At 47.4% G+C, this 14,189-nt stretch overlaps 1 protein-coding gene across 1 annotated transcript in view; it reads left to right on the forward strand.

Moving 5' to 3' along the window:
• Window positions 1-14,189, forward strand: part of cobl (cordon-bleu WH2 repeat protein) — a 59,916-nt gene extending 45,727 nt beyond the window's left edge. The window contains exons 12-19 of the mRNA XM_056602817.1: window positions 81-393; window positions 2,503-2,621; window positions 3,220-3,411; window positions 3,887-5,430; window positions 5,717-5,929; window positions 6,617-6,736; window positions 9,415-9,753; window positions 11,866-14,189. Of these exons, the coding sequence (XP_056458792.1) occupies window positions 81-393; window positions 2,503-2,621; window positions 3,220-3,411; window positions 3,887-5,430; window positions 5,717-5,929; window positions 6,617-6,736; window positions 9,415-9,753; window positions 11,866-11,949 (2,924 nt within the window). The 3' untranslated portion in view covers window positions 11,950-14,189. The remainder of the gene's footprint in view (window positions 1-80; window positions 394-2,502; window positions 2,622-3,219; window positions 3,412-3,886; window positions 5,431-5,716; window positions 5,930-6,616; window positions 6,737-9,414; window positions 9,754-11,865) is intronic.

Below are 14,189 nucleotides of genomic sequence, written 5' to 3' on the forward strand. Positions count from 1 at the left end.
TAACACCCCCCTTCCCCCCCTATCCATTAACAAAAATAAATTAGATTTCTTTTTTGGGGTTTTGTGTCTTCCTCTCCCAGCCTGGCTCCACTCTCTACCATGCCCCAGACTTCCGCAGGGGGGGGGCGCCGGCCGAAGCGCACCCGAGGACGAGACCCTCTCCCTGGGGAGCAGCAGCGGCAGCAGCAGCCTGCCGGACCAGGGTTACGCCGCCTCCGAGGGCATGGGGGAGGGGGAGGACTGCGGCACGGCGGGCTCCCCGTGGGGGACGCAGCCCGCCTCCCCGGACAAGACCATGCACGGGAGAGGAGATGGAGGGAGACCCCTCGGACCCATAAAGGATGTCTCCAGCGACAGCGACGAAGGGTGTGCGACCTGGGGGTCCAGACACAGGTACAGACCAGGGGACAGACAGGAGGACACACACAGACGGACAGGGGTGACATGGGAACTCTTGAAGGGCTCCATTGGAGTTGTGGAGAAAGTGGTTGGCAGACTTCCACACTACAGAGGAATAGGGAAGCTGCTGTGACAGATTGGGTCTGTCAATAAGTCGTTGGTCATTTATAGATTAACAAAAGAGCTGATGAAAATGATGTGAGGAGCGTTGCCATGGATGAGAATTACGTAAAGATCGTGAGCATGGCGAATAATGAGAATAACATAAAGAGCGTTACCATAGTGAATGATGTAAAGATTGTGAAAAGAGTGAATATTGAGAGTGAGGTAAAGAGCATTACCATAGCCAATAATGAGAATGACGTAAAGAGCGTGAACATAGTGAATGATGAGAACGCTGAGAAACGGCATCAAAAGCACAGCATCCTGCACATGAATGAAGAGGTGCGAGGAAGACTCTCCAAGTTTATCAATTGCACACGAACACACCTCCACACCTGACGTCCCATTTTCATCCGTCTTCCAGGGGTGATTGCAAACACATTTTGGGAGTGAGGCGCTGTGTGTGTGGGTGTGGGTGTGCATGGGTGGTTGGGTGGGCCTGTCCCTCCCGTGAGCCTCTTGTGATTCACTGGGGTCAACCTCACTGTTAGTCATCTGAATTCCCCACAGTGTTTCCCAGCAGGCATCCGTCTCCGTCCCTCTGCACGTAGCGTCCTGTACTCGATGTATAACTGGATGTATTGCAGAAACCTGGCTTTACATCCCTAAAACATATCTCACACCATATGGATGTGACATGCATGTGATACGTTTGGCGTTCAACACACTGTAACTCAGAGCCTGATGGCTCCACAAGCGCTGCGCTCAGTGTGAAGTGTATTACCAATACTTACAAAGAACGACCTTGCTAAAATCCTACTCCTTGAACTGTTTTGAGAAACAGGCCAATCATAAATCAGTGAACCAGATACTGCATTCGGGGATATCCAACGTCTGGGTTGTACTTCGCTTGGGAATCGGCGCCAAATATGGCAACGTTAAAAACAAGACGTATTTGTGCATTTCGGTTAACCCGGCACGTCTGCCATCAAAGACGCTTTCCCACAGGAGTTTAATCGTCTGCCAGCAGTAACTGGCCGAGAGCACTTCTTCTTCCAGCGTGCTGAATCTGAAGGGGGGCCCTCGCGGCTGGCGTGCTCCTGAGCACTGGGATTTCACAGTTATGGGTCTAGGCGTCCATTCAATGGTGAAAAAAAAAAAAAAATGGATTTCGTAACACGATTATTATTTTTCCTTAAGAGCTGCGGTGAACCCAAAGCGTGTATATCATCCGGAAAACTGATCCTAGATCAATGAGCACTTGACTCATACGGACCTAAAGCATCCACAGCGACCCCCCCCCCCCCTCTGCCTTCCAGGAAAGACACAGAAGCCCCCAATTTCTGAGAGCTGTTAAGGAAAAAGTCAGCCGCTCCAAGTTCCTCTCAGAGGCAGATGCCGTGTTTTATCTGGCGCTCCGGGTGTTATTTATTATGTCTGATGCGTCGGAGACCTGGGAGCAGAGCTCGAAGGAGCTGGCCAGTGGGGAAACAACCGCGAGCTCCGAGCTAGTGATCGCTTTATGGACTATAAGGATTTTAATGGAGTCATGCTCCAATGACAATATCATAGGTGTTTAAACGTCGATCGAGTGGTAATGTTGCTCAAGACGTGAAGGCTAAATTATTCTGTTGGGATCTCCTAATGATTAATCCTGATTATAGCTAGTACGGTATCGCTGAATGCAAAAGGTTGTTGTGAACAATATTTCCACCTACTTACTTAACTGTGTATTTAGCCTGTAGGTTAGAGACATAAATGCTGATTTTCACGTGTAACCTGTGAACTAACTCATCAAATTAAAGAAAACTTGTATAGCTAGTAAGATTTTTTAATTTTTTTCTGATCGTAAATATTGTCTTTACTATATATAATATATATATATATATGTATATATATTTTTTTTTTCAAACATTATGAGGCTATTGGGATGTGTGTGCTCATGTGTATAGGTGTGAAACTGAATCATTTGAATGACCTTTGTCAAACTGTCCCCTGCAGACCAATGGGCATAAGCCTGAAGGATAAAGCAGGCAGCAGGATGGACGCCTACGAAGAGGACCCCGAGCTCACCGCTGAACTCAACAAGACCCTGGCCGACTTTGACGCTGAATTAAACGGTACCTTCTAGTTATTAGTCTTCATGCTAAATCGTATGTCCTGGGGAGATCAAAAAGATGAACAGGTTAATGATGTATTTTCTATAGTAAATTAGTCATTTAAAAAATGTCCATTGGACTTAATCGCTGCCTCACCGTTCCCATAATTCCACATGATATGTGGTTGTGATTGCCGTGTGTTCACATGTGTTAATTCATGAGTCAAACATAACATATGTTGCATCCCATCAAAATGTCCATACATCAGTCATATATCTGGGGGCTCGTATATTTTACATGAACTATATATTCTCTTTTTTATAGTTCAACTCCATTCCTGAGTGTGATGTTTTTTTCATAGTTGGAGGGCATTGAACATCTCAAAGGACTTTCGAGTTCAGTCTGAGTTTGATTTATGTCTGGTGTTTCATCACCATGTCTCAAAGACCTTTGCATCACACAGCTTTGAGACGACGTAGAACCCAACAAGAGCATTCTCGGCAATCATTTGAAGACGGACAATTAAAGACAGGCAACATGCTCGGAGCATGACTTTTTATAAGCATGATTTATTGCAGTGCATTAACCAATAACCTTGTTAATCTGTTATGTATTCCAGACATTAGCCGTACGGAGGCCGTCACGCCAAAAGAGTATCGCTATGCCTTACCCACAGACGTCCACGGAGTGCCTGTCACTGTGGTGGACCTGGTCCCTGTCACCGCTATAGATCTACCGGAGGACTATGGAAACACGGTCACTGACGGTGTCACCAAGACGTCGCCGCGGAAAACGTCAAATGTCAATAATGGTACAAAAATACTTTGAATTATCATATGTCTATACTTTTTAATGTAGTCATTTTGTAGTTTTCTTTTGCCGTGGATGTTGCGATTGGCTAAATGACACAAAAATATACCTTGAACACAATCCTCATGGGTTATTTTCAGGGTGGCATGTGGCTCAGGAGGTAGGGCGGGTTGGCTGGTAACCGGAAGGTTGCTAGTTCGATTCCCTGGCTCCCCCTAGAGTGTCGAGGTGTCCCTGAGGAAGGCACCTCAGCCTAACTGCTCCCGACGAGCTGGCTGACGCCTTGCATGGCTGACTCCGCCGTTGGTGTGTGAATGTGTGCAAGAATGGGCGAATGTTAGGCAATATTGTAAAGCGCTTTGAGTGGCCACTGGTTGGAAAGGCGCTGAAAAATAACCAAATAACCAAATGCAGTCCTTTTACAACTTACCATTTATTGTTCACATTGATTTAAAATCTCTTCCTGGCCACTCTAGCTCTGAACGCTGCTCAGCAGTCCGGGGACAAAGCCCACAACCAGAACAACAACGCCTGTAGGGACGGAGGCCCTACCAAGCGTGTCAGTGACGTCGCTAAACGACCACCGCCGGCCGCGGCGTATGTAGCCTCCGCGGCGGGGCACACAGCGAGCAGTGCGGTCACATCCGAGAACAAGCCGACGCAGCGAGAAGCCAACGCCAAGACAGGCGGCGTCAGAGAAGCGGCGAAATCGCGTCCCGGCGAGAACGCCGGCGTCAAAGCTAGCCCTCCCGTCGGCAAAGAGAACGACCTCCCGCCGAACACTCGGAGGACGCCGTCCGTGAACGGGAAGGAGGACGTGGGGGAGTTCCCCGTCTACAGGCCCCACCTCAACACGGACGTCATCTCGGCCTACTCGGCCTCGGTGTCACAGAGCAAGATCACCCAGAGCTCCACCTCGCGCTTCGGCCTGAAGACCTTCACCGTGGTTCCCCCGAAACACTCGCCCGCGGCCGTCACGCCGCAGGCGGGCAGCACCGTGGGCACCGCGGGCGCCATCAAGATCGACGAGCAGGGGAACATGGTGCAGACCGGCGTGTGGCAGAAGCCCGGGACCCTCAGACCGGCGTCCGGGGCCGTCGGTCCGACTTCGGGGGCGGGGGGACACACGGAGGAGCGCTCTCCGCTCTTGGGCCAGGCCAAAGCCTTCTGGAGTACGTCCGAACGACAAGACAGCGGGGAGCCGAAGAAGACGGTGTATCCAGCCTCCCCCGAAACCACGAGACACGCTAAGAAACCGGAAGACCTGAGAAACACACACCCGGTAAGACGTGAGCCTTCCCTGGTGGCGAAGCCTCAGGAGAGGAGAGCCGCTGCCACCGCGACCAAGGAGGCCGCCGAAGTACAGAAGGAGTCGGAGCAAAAGGTGATCATCTTGGAGGAGACGCAGACACCGGGCAGTGCCTCCGTCCCGGCCTATTCTTACCAACCCAACCCACAGAGAGACCTGTCCTTCCTCCGACCGTCCAGGAGGACGTCCAGCCAGTACGTGGCGTCCGCCATCTCGAAGTACGCCAAACCAGAAGGCCCCGCCCACGGCCTGGAACCCCTGCAGAGGAACGCCCAGTCGAGCTTCCAGAGAGGGGGCCGGTCCATGCAGGTGATCCCACGGGCGTCCACCCTGCCTTCGTGCGATGGCGACCAGAGGGGGGGGCCCGTCGGCCCGGGGCCACCGCGGTCCCCCGGACCCACCAGGTCCATGAGCCACCCCGACCGCATCGCCACGGAGACGACCGGAGAAGCGAAGTGGGGCGGAGGAGGAAGGCTCGTCGGGAGCTCCAGCTTCTCCAGAGGAAGCCTCAACGCCCCGGACACCAAGAGGGTCAGCAGCTGGCCGGTGGTGAGCCCCGCCCCGGGCAGAGGGACGGCCGGGGACAGCAGGAGTCAGAGCGTGCACAGCGAGGCACCGGACCCAGGGCCGAGCCACGCCGGCCAGAACCAGGCGCGCCCCCCCAAACAGGGGACGGGCGCCAACGTGCCAGCACCCATAGTACAAGTTAATGTGAGTGATGCTTCGGGTGTTATAAGTTATATTGTGTAGATTTAGTAACAATAAAATGTATATTGATGAATTATAAGTACTGTATATCATTTGTATATTTGCTGTTGTTTAAATGTATACATTGAATATTAAATGCAATATGATGCAATGCAATATGATCAATGATCATCATCAGCTGCATACTCGATGTTATATTCTTTTACCTACTAAATATCATTTGTATATTTGCCTAAACATGGGCAAATATTATACATGCGTATATATTTATATATATGTTTGTGTTCAGAACACCCCAGTGGTGACCACCACCACCACCACCTCAACCTATCCAGTGCTGGCGGACAGACCGGAGCCTTCCGCCCTCCCGCCCGCCGGAGGTCTGTTCGGGCCGGTGAAGAAGTTCAAGAAGGTGACGTCCAAACCCGTCCAACAGGAGCCCTGTCTCCACAACGACCTGATGGACGCCATCCAGACCGGGGGACGAGACCGGCTGAAGAAGGTGCGGTTCATTCCTTCACGTGTGAATAGCTTACTGTGTGTGTGTGTGTGTGTGTGTGTGTGTGTGTGTGTGTGTGTGTGTGTGTGTGTGTGTGTGTGTGTGTGTGTGTGTGTGTGTGTGTGTGTGTGTGTGTGTGTGTGTGTGTGTGTGTGTGTCCTAACTGTGTTTGTGTGTGTGTGTGTGTGTGTGTGTCCTAACTGTGTTTGTGTGTGTGTGTGTGTGTGTGTGTGTGTGTGTGTGTCCTTATTCTGTGTGTGTGTGTGTGTGTGTGTGTGTGTGTGTGTGTGTGTGTGTGTGTGTGTGTGTGTGTGTGTGTGTGTGTGTGTGTGTGTGTGTGTGTGTGTGTGTGTGTCCTTACTGTGTGTGTGTGTGTGTCCTTACTGTGTGTGTGTGTGTGTGTGTGTGTGTCCTTACTCTGTGTGTGTGTGTATGTGTCCTTACTGTGTGTGTGTGTGTGTGTGTGTGTGTGTGTCCTTACTCTGTGTGTGTGTGTGTGTGTGTGTGTCCTAACTGTGTTTGTGTCTGTGTTCTTACTCTGTGAGTGTGTGTGTGTGTGTGTGTGTGTCCTAGCTATGGTACCTTGGTCTTTAGCGGTCAAAGGGATCAAGTCAAAGTTACACACAGCCTGGTTGTAACGTATGGGACCTAATGAATCCAGGCTGAGTGACTCCTGCTCTCTGACCCCAGACTCCAGGCACTGCCCCCGGTGGTCTGAAGAAGAGGCCGTCCCAGGCTGAGGACGACAGCGAGAGGTCCGCTCTGCTGTCCGCCATCAGGGCCACGGCCAGCAGTGGGAGGCTCAGACCGGTAACACTCAACCCCTTTACTGCTGATAATATAAAACTAAAGGCTCAGACCGCTAACACTCACCCCATTACTGCTGATGATATAAAACTAAAGGCTCAGACCGCTAAAACTCAACCCCTTACTGCTGATATTATAAAACTAAAGGCTCAGACCGCTAACACTCACCCCATTACTGCTGATAATATTATAAAACTAAAGGCTCAGACCGCTAACACTCACCCCATTACTGCTGATAATATAAAACTAAAGGCTCAGACCGCTAACACTCAACCCCTTACTGCTGATGATATAAAACTAAAGGCTCAGACCGGTAACACTCACCCCCTTCTACTGCTGATAATGTAAAACTAAAGGCTCACACAGGTAAAACTCACCCCAATTTCCTTTCAGTCTCTTATCCCCCAGTGCCCTTCCCCAGATAATACATTTTGGGCTTTTTTGGTGGATTTAAAATGTGTATTAATATATATATTTTATGATTTTCAAAATAAATATTATGTGTCAATAGTTTTTTACAACAATTGTTAAAGGTGACATATTATTAAAACAACACTTTGGGGTGATGGTGATGAGGACTGGGGGTGTTGTTTTGGGTCTCTAGTGGGTCTCTAGTGCACGCATACAAACTTTGAAAAAGTCCAAACATGATATTTTGAGTGAGATATGCATTTCTGAATACAGTTCCCAAACGAGCGAGTCAGTTTCGTCACCCCCTCCTGCGTAAGAAGGGGGCACAGTTGAATATTACTTCCCCACCCCCCTCCAATCGGAGCATAGCCAAGATTTTGTGGACCAGCGGACGAGCAGCTCCGACAGAGGGAACTCAGCGGCAGCTCAGCTCTGGGAGTACATCCCCTTCTCTGCTGGACTGCCACGAGCTCCCCCCGCCGGAGTTGCCGGACTGCCGGCGGCAGTCAGGAGGAGGAGGCATGGTGGAGAAAGGGATTGAACTCCCAGAGCTGAGCTGCCGTACTGCCGCCGCAGCCGTACGGCTTCCACGGCGCGGGGAGCTAGGCGGCAGTCCGGCAGCTCAGCTCCCGGAGTACAATCCCTTTCTCCTCCATGTCACGGTTCATCGACTTCAGAGAGCGAAGGCCAAAGTTCCTTTTCCCCAATTCTTCTCAACCATGGCCGAGATGTCCCCCACTACAAGTCTTTACTTGTTGTGGAAGTACGATTTATGATTCATCATCCGAGGCGCACATTGATCTTGCCTGTAATATTAGATATAGTATTATATAAATAACCATATATAATATTATTATTATTATATTATATTATACTATATTACATAGATATAGAACTCCTGGAGTCCGCAAACAGCAACAATCCCTTCTCGTCCATGCTGTGGTTCAGTCTGACAGCTCATTGGTCAATGGGCAGCAGCTCATTTGCATTTAAGCTACAGACACCAGAAACAGCGCATTCTGAAGGGACTGAACAGAGGGGAATAGCGGTAGGTGAGATTTATTTTCCCTAAAAGCTATTTCCAACTCAACTGGAACTCAAATACTAATAATAATAATAAATGAAATTTATATTGCGCTTAATATAGTACTCTAAGACGCTTAAAATACTATGTTTACTTGTTGGGAAAACACCATAATATGTCTCCTTTAAGTTTCGCCAAAGGAGCTCAAGTGTCTACTCTTAATAAGCATCAGTATTGTCAGCCCAACTACTATCATCCCCCAACTTTGTCCGCGTTCGAATCCTGCGTTGGATGGGGACGAATGTCCTGGGGAACCTCACCTGTTGTGAGTCGGTCTAAAGCAGCGACCATGACGAGGCAGAACGCCTCAGAGCGTCCTAGCGAGGTAGCACCACGGGGAGTCTGGTTATGCCTGCAGCACACTGTTCCTCCCCTGCCCTCCATGCTGACTGCGGGCTGTGGTTTGCTGAGAAGTGGAAGAAAAGGGGCCGGAAATGTGCCGCTGCAGCAGAGGGCCAGTTGCGGTTCAGCGCTAAAAGGTTTCGGACCAGCCCTGGAATCCCTGGAATGCATCGTGACTAAATCTGATGAAGGCTGCTCCGGTTTGTCCCAGAGAGGGGAGCAAAAAGACCAAGTTCAGTATGGAGAATGATATAATGCATCGAGTTGCAATGAAGTTTCTTTTTTTGTGTGTTAGTCAGAAATTACAGTAAAGGTATTTCGGATAAATTCCAACCAAGCCTATAGACTGACGTGTCGTGTGGCTCCTTTCTCCTCTCCTCTCTCCTATCTCCTCTCTCCTCTCTCCTCTCCTCTCCTCTCTCTCCTCTCCTCTCCTCTCCTCTCCTCTCTCTCCTCTCCTCTCCTCTCCTCTCCTCTCCTCTCCTCTCCTCTCCTCTCCTCTCCTCTCCTCTCCTCTCCTCTCCTCTCCTCTCCTTTCTCCTCTCTCCGCTCCTCCTCTCTTCTTTCCTCTCTCTCCTCTCCTCACTCCTCTCTCTCCTCTCCTCTCTCCTCTCTCCTTTACTCTCTCCTCTCTCCTCTCCTCTCCTCTCTCCTCTCACCTTTACTCTCCTCTCTTCTCTCCTCCATCCTCTCTCCTCTCTTCTCCCCTCTCCTCTCCTCTCTCTTCTCCCCTCTCCTCACTCCTTTACTCTCTCTTCTCCCCTCTCCTCTCTCCTCACTCCTTTACTCTCTCCTCTCTCCTCTCCTCTCCTCTCCTCTCTCCTCTCCTATCTCCTCTCCACAGACCAAGTCCCTGGCAGCTCACGAGCTGCAGGGCATCAGGAAGTCCTCCTCTGCAGAGGAGCATCCTGCCGTCTCCATAACCAGACCTTCCCGTCCCCTCTCCCCAACGCCTCCTCCTCATCCATCAAGCTACGGCCTCTCTCCTCCTCCTCCTCCGTCAAGCTTCGGCCTGTGTCCTCCTCCTCCTCCACCACCGCCCCCGACGGGACCTCCTGCCATGCCCCCCCAGCTCCGGCGCGGGGGGTCGGGGGCCGGGGACCCCCGGGGTGACCCGGCGGCGGCCAGAGAGGCCATGATGGAGGCCATTCGGTCGGGCTCGGCCGTCGGGAACCTGAAGAAGGTAACTGGTGCGGTTCCTGTCGTCTGAGGGCTCGCCGGTGCTGTGTTAAGGGCTCTTTATGGCTCCACGATCATGCAACGCAAGGGGGTTACGGACCCCTTACGCCCTTGCGGACCCTCCTTGTGTCCACCGCAAAGGCCGGACATGTGCCTCCCGAAACATCGTAAACTTCTGTCAAGGCGACGCAGCAGCAAGGGCTGTGAACCCGACGCAGAACCATAAAGGTTCACGACGGCGTTGAAGCGTCTGCGTGGTCATTGCGTTGCGTGACCGTGGAACCATAAAGAGCCCATTAGACGTCAAGCTGTACTTTTAATAGCCAGGGGCAAACAGAACGTACCATTAAGGCCCAGGCCTCACCGCAGCGACGGGTCGGGGTTTGATTCCTGCCCATAGCCCTCTGCTGCATGTCGTCTCCTCTCTCTCTCCCATACCTTCATGTCTTACTCGCTCACAACAAAATGGGAAAACCTTCAAAAATACATCTTAAAAAAAAGAATATATATCTAAAATGGATTTTTTTTTTTTTTTTTTTAAATGATGGCGGCTTCCTTCAGGTCCCAAGGGGCTTTGCAGGAAAAGAAGAGAAGCGAAAAGTAAAGATAAATGAGAACGTTGGATCGATTCTAATTGTTCTATTGTTGTCTTTGGCGCTGTGAATAGATTACAGATAATCAATAATGTTGACTTACGACAGCGATGTCAGGGAACATTTATTTCCCCAACATCGCTGTTCGGAAACAGGTGCATTGATAACGGGAGCGGCCTGCCTGTTTTATGTGAGTTCTCTGCTCTTATTCTCTCCCCCCCCCCTCGGGCAAAGATCCCACTCGCCTATCACATCGGCACTGCTTCCTGCCTCCCCGTGTAATTCCTCCTAAACGCCAGGCATCGTTTGAAGTATATTCACGGCTTCCGACTGAAATCATCAAAGGTGGCAAAGCAGAGGAATTCAACTCGCGTTGTTTTTGTTTTGCTGAACATCCCTTCAATAGAGAGCCTCCCTTAGCCTCTTCGTTGCTATATCACTCTCCCGTCGAGGAGAAGTTCTCATGGATCAATTGAGGTATTCTTATCACACAGTGCCTGTATTGGGAGCACACTTCACTCAAAACTATCAGTTACCATGGACACCACAAGTTGAACAGTTGAACGCATGTTGTCCATCTTTGTTATTATTTATTCCAATCCAACTGTAAAGTCGGGGAACCAAACGGCAAACCGTTCTGTTATTTTCATCGATTTGTTTCCTAGATTGTGTCGGCCGACATTGTTTGCGTTCAATGTTTAATGACGTTTCCCATGACCCTGAGGCGCCCCTATCGTAATTATTTACATCTATTTAACAGTTTTTATTGTCATCACGCGCGTGACCTCTGATCAGGGAGAGAGACGAAAAAAACAACAACCAGACAAACAGAGAGACTTCGACCACAACAGCGTCAGAGAGCGAGAGAGACGTGGTGAGATTTGAAACAGTATCGCTGTATTCTGTGGGAAACTGGCAGCTGTGTTCCATCTGCTGTCCCAGAGCTTCACCTTAGACTGTGGTCAATGCGTCATGGCGATGGCCCCTGACGAGGCACAACAGCTGGGGGAAAACCAGCTCTGTTCGTACCCAGGCTCCCTGACACAGGGCCGTAATGTGGGTCTAATACTGCGGAGGGTCTGTGGCTGATTGACTGCACTTCAGCCTTTAATAAGGGGGCCACATTAATGCACGTGGAATGCAGTAAAATGTTGCAATTTTTGAGGGTTTAATGAGGGAAAGCTGGAAGGATCTTCCCCATCACTGGCGATATCGTTTTCAAACATTGCAATTCATGAATCAACTTTTAGATAAAAGACAATCTAAACATTAAAAAAACATAAATTGATAAGCTTTTTATTAAAGATGGACTTATAATTAATGAAACTTTAATAAACATTTGTAGATGCTAGATAGTGCTGGTTAATGGCCCCCTATCGTTATAGAGTGTAAAAAAAGAACTGATTTATTTTAATGTTTTGAAATCTAAAGACCCCCCTTTCTTCGCATTGTATTCCTATTTTTCGTCAGCTAAATCGTCGCTAAAAAGTTAGTGTCTGTGTCCGTGTGTCTCCGTCGTACAGATCGCCGCTCCGGTGAAGACGGTGCAGGTGAACGGCCGCCTGGGGACGATCCAGAGCCGATCCCTGGCTCTCTCCCAGCAGTGAGCCCCTCCAAGAGTGCCTGCGGAGCACCATAAGACGCACGGGGGGCATGTCGAATCCCACAGGCTAACACCTCCCCTGCTGACCGTACCACAACGTTAATCCCGTTTGCCACAACGCCTCGGGGTCCGTCTTCTGTCGAGAGCTCATGGCAGGATGTTTTAAAAGCACCTTTCTGTGCTTTACTGGAAGAGAAACACTGTAAAGTTCACCTACAGCTTCACGAACTGGGGCCATAGACTGACACTGCCAAAAAGGGCAGCTTTAGTCAGATTTAGCTTTTGAGGTTATTTAATTTTGTTTGTTCTTATTTTTTATATTGAAATCTTTTGGTTGTTCCGTTTGATATCGCTTTCTGTAAAATACGAAGCTGAAAGTAGGGAGGCTACTGGCGATCATACCATTTAGGACGTCACATGGTGAAGGGATTTCTTAAGCTGGATGCACGTCTTTATATATTTAATATTAATTGATATACATTTATGTATGTGATTGCATACTTCTAGATCGTTTGAAAACAACGCTATAATTTAACATGATCTATTTCTTTGTCATGTCCTTAACACGATAAAAAAAGAATTACCCTAAATTGTTTACCTTTCAAAAACATCGCCTTGATTTCAAAACGATCGTTGCAACTGATGCCGGTATAATTTACAGAGCTTGTGCCATAATATATTTCTAAGTATATACGTCACATTTTTTACAGATTTCTTTTTTTCTGGACATTATATTTTCAGTTTGAGATTTTAGTACTATTTGACCACTTATGCCTTTCTAGAAGCTGTGGATGCCTTATTCTGTTGGAAGGCAGAGTTATGTGTTAATGTTTGCTATAAATATTACTAAAGCAGTGCAATAATAAAAAATATATATATCATATTCAATATTTAAATATATACATACTATATATATAATATTTAATATTTCTATATGTATATATATTTAATCTTTCTATATATATATATATATATAATATTTCATATATAATGTTTATATATTTCGGCAATATTGCCCATATTGCCAAGTAGTTTTAGCCAAGTTCAAAGCACCTCTTTCCCCCTGCTGGTGACATGCGTGGGCCTCCTAGCTTGTTCTGTTCCTCCGTTCACTGCTGATGTTGAAGTTTTTTCAGTTGTATTTTTTGCCTGTAGAAAACGTTTATTAATTGATGACAAGAGCAAGATTATGAATTCCTTCTCTCAGAAATCACCTATACAGAAGTTAGGAAGTCTTTCTCTGCAATGAACGTGCTTGAGGCAATGGCATCAGTCAATGTCACCACACGATTGATATGTCAACTGATTTTGTTTAATATATTTCAAAAATATACATTATGTTGACTTTCACTTTTTTGAGGAACAATTTAACATTTGAGGGACAAATCTTGCAGGACCTATATTCAGGTCTCTAAGTATAATCTGCCACTCGTGGTCAAATATTTCACTCGCTTGCAGTCCATTCAATCATACCTCTATTTTTAAAAAGTTTAATTTATTTTCAGTTTACAAGAAAAACTGAAGAAATACGTTAATTTTTGTTTGAAGATGTTTTGATTATATTTTCTTTCCTTCTGTCATCTATTTACATGCTACTGATGCTGCAGCCTAATCATAGTCTTGTATATTTTGTAAAGTGCAGAGAGAGATAGATTCAAGTGGTTCTTTGACTGAATGATGGTCTTTGGATTTAGGCTGACAATTTTTCCTGGTAAAACAAAAATTGTCACAGCTTTTATTTTTGTCTGGAAATTATAATTCAATAAAAAAGTTTTGTAATCAACAAAAAATTTCAATTTAATGAAATATTTTCCTGACCTTGCTGTATTATGCACCACTGTTCAGTTGCATAAGTAGTTATGAATGTCTATAAATATTCAGGGAACTAGTTTGATTGAACTAGGTAATCTTTATACCAACGCGATGCAAAACTTGACAATGAAAAACAGCTTTACTAGATATAATTCTCCCCAAAAATGTTGATACTAATCAATTAGACATACTAGGGTTCATGGCCGATGCATGTCAACAAACCAAATTCATATTGTTTCATATAGGTGGATTATTAAGCTTAAGAAAATTAATAATTTCAAATACCTGAGTAAATATTTTTAATTGGCATAAACACAGCCTTTTAAACTCCTAAGTCCCCTGAGTTGTGGCATCTATATCATTGAGGTTTGTTGTTGACTCCTGGCTACAATATTTGGTAACCTTACTTTGTGTGTGTGTGTGTGTGTGTGT

The sequence above is a fragment of the Gadus chalcogrammus genome, chromosome 11 (genome assembly GCF_026213295.1).
Source record: "Gadus chalcogrammus isolate NIFS_2021 chromosome 11, NIFS_Gcha_1.0, whole genome shotgun sequence".
NCBI lineage: Eukaryota > Metazoa > Chordata > Actinopteri > Gadiformes > Gadidae > Gadus > Gadus chalcogrammus.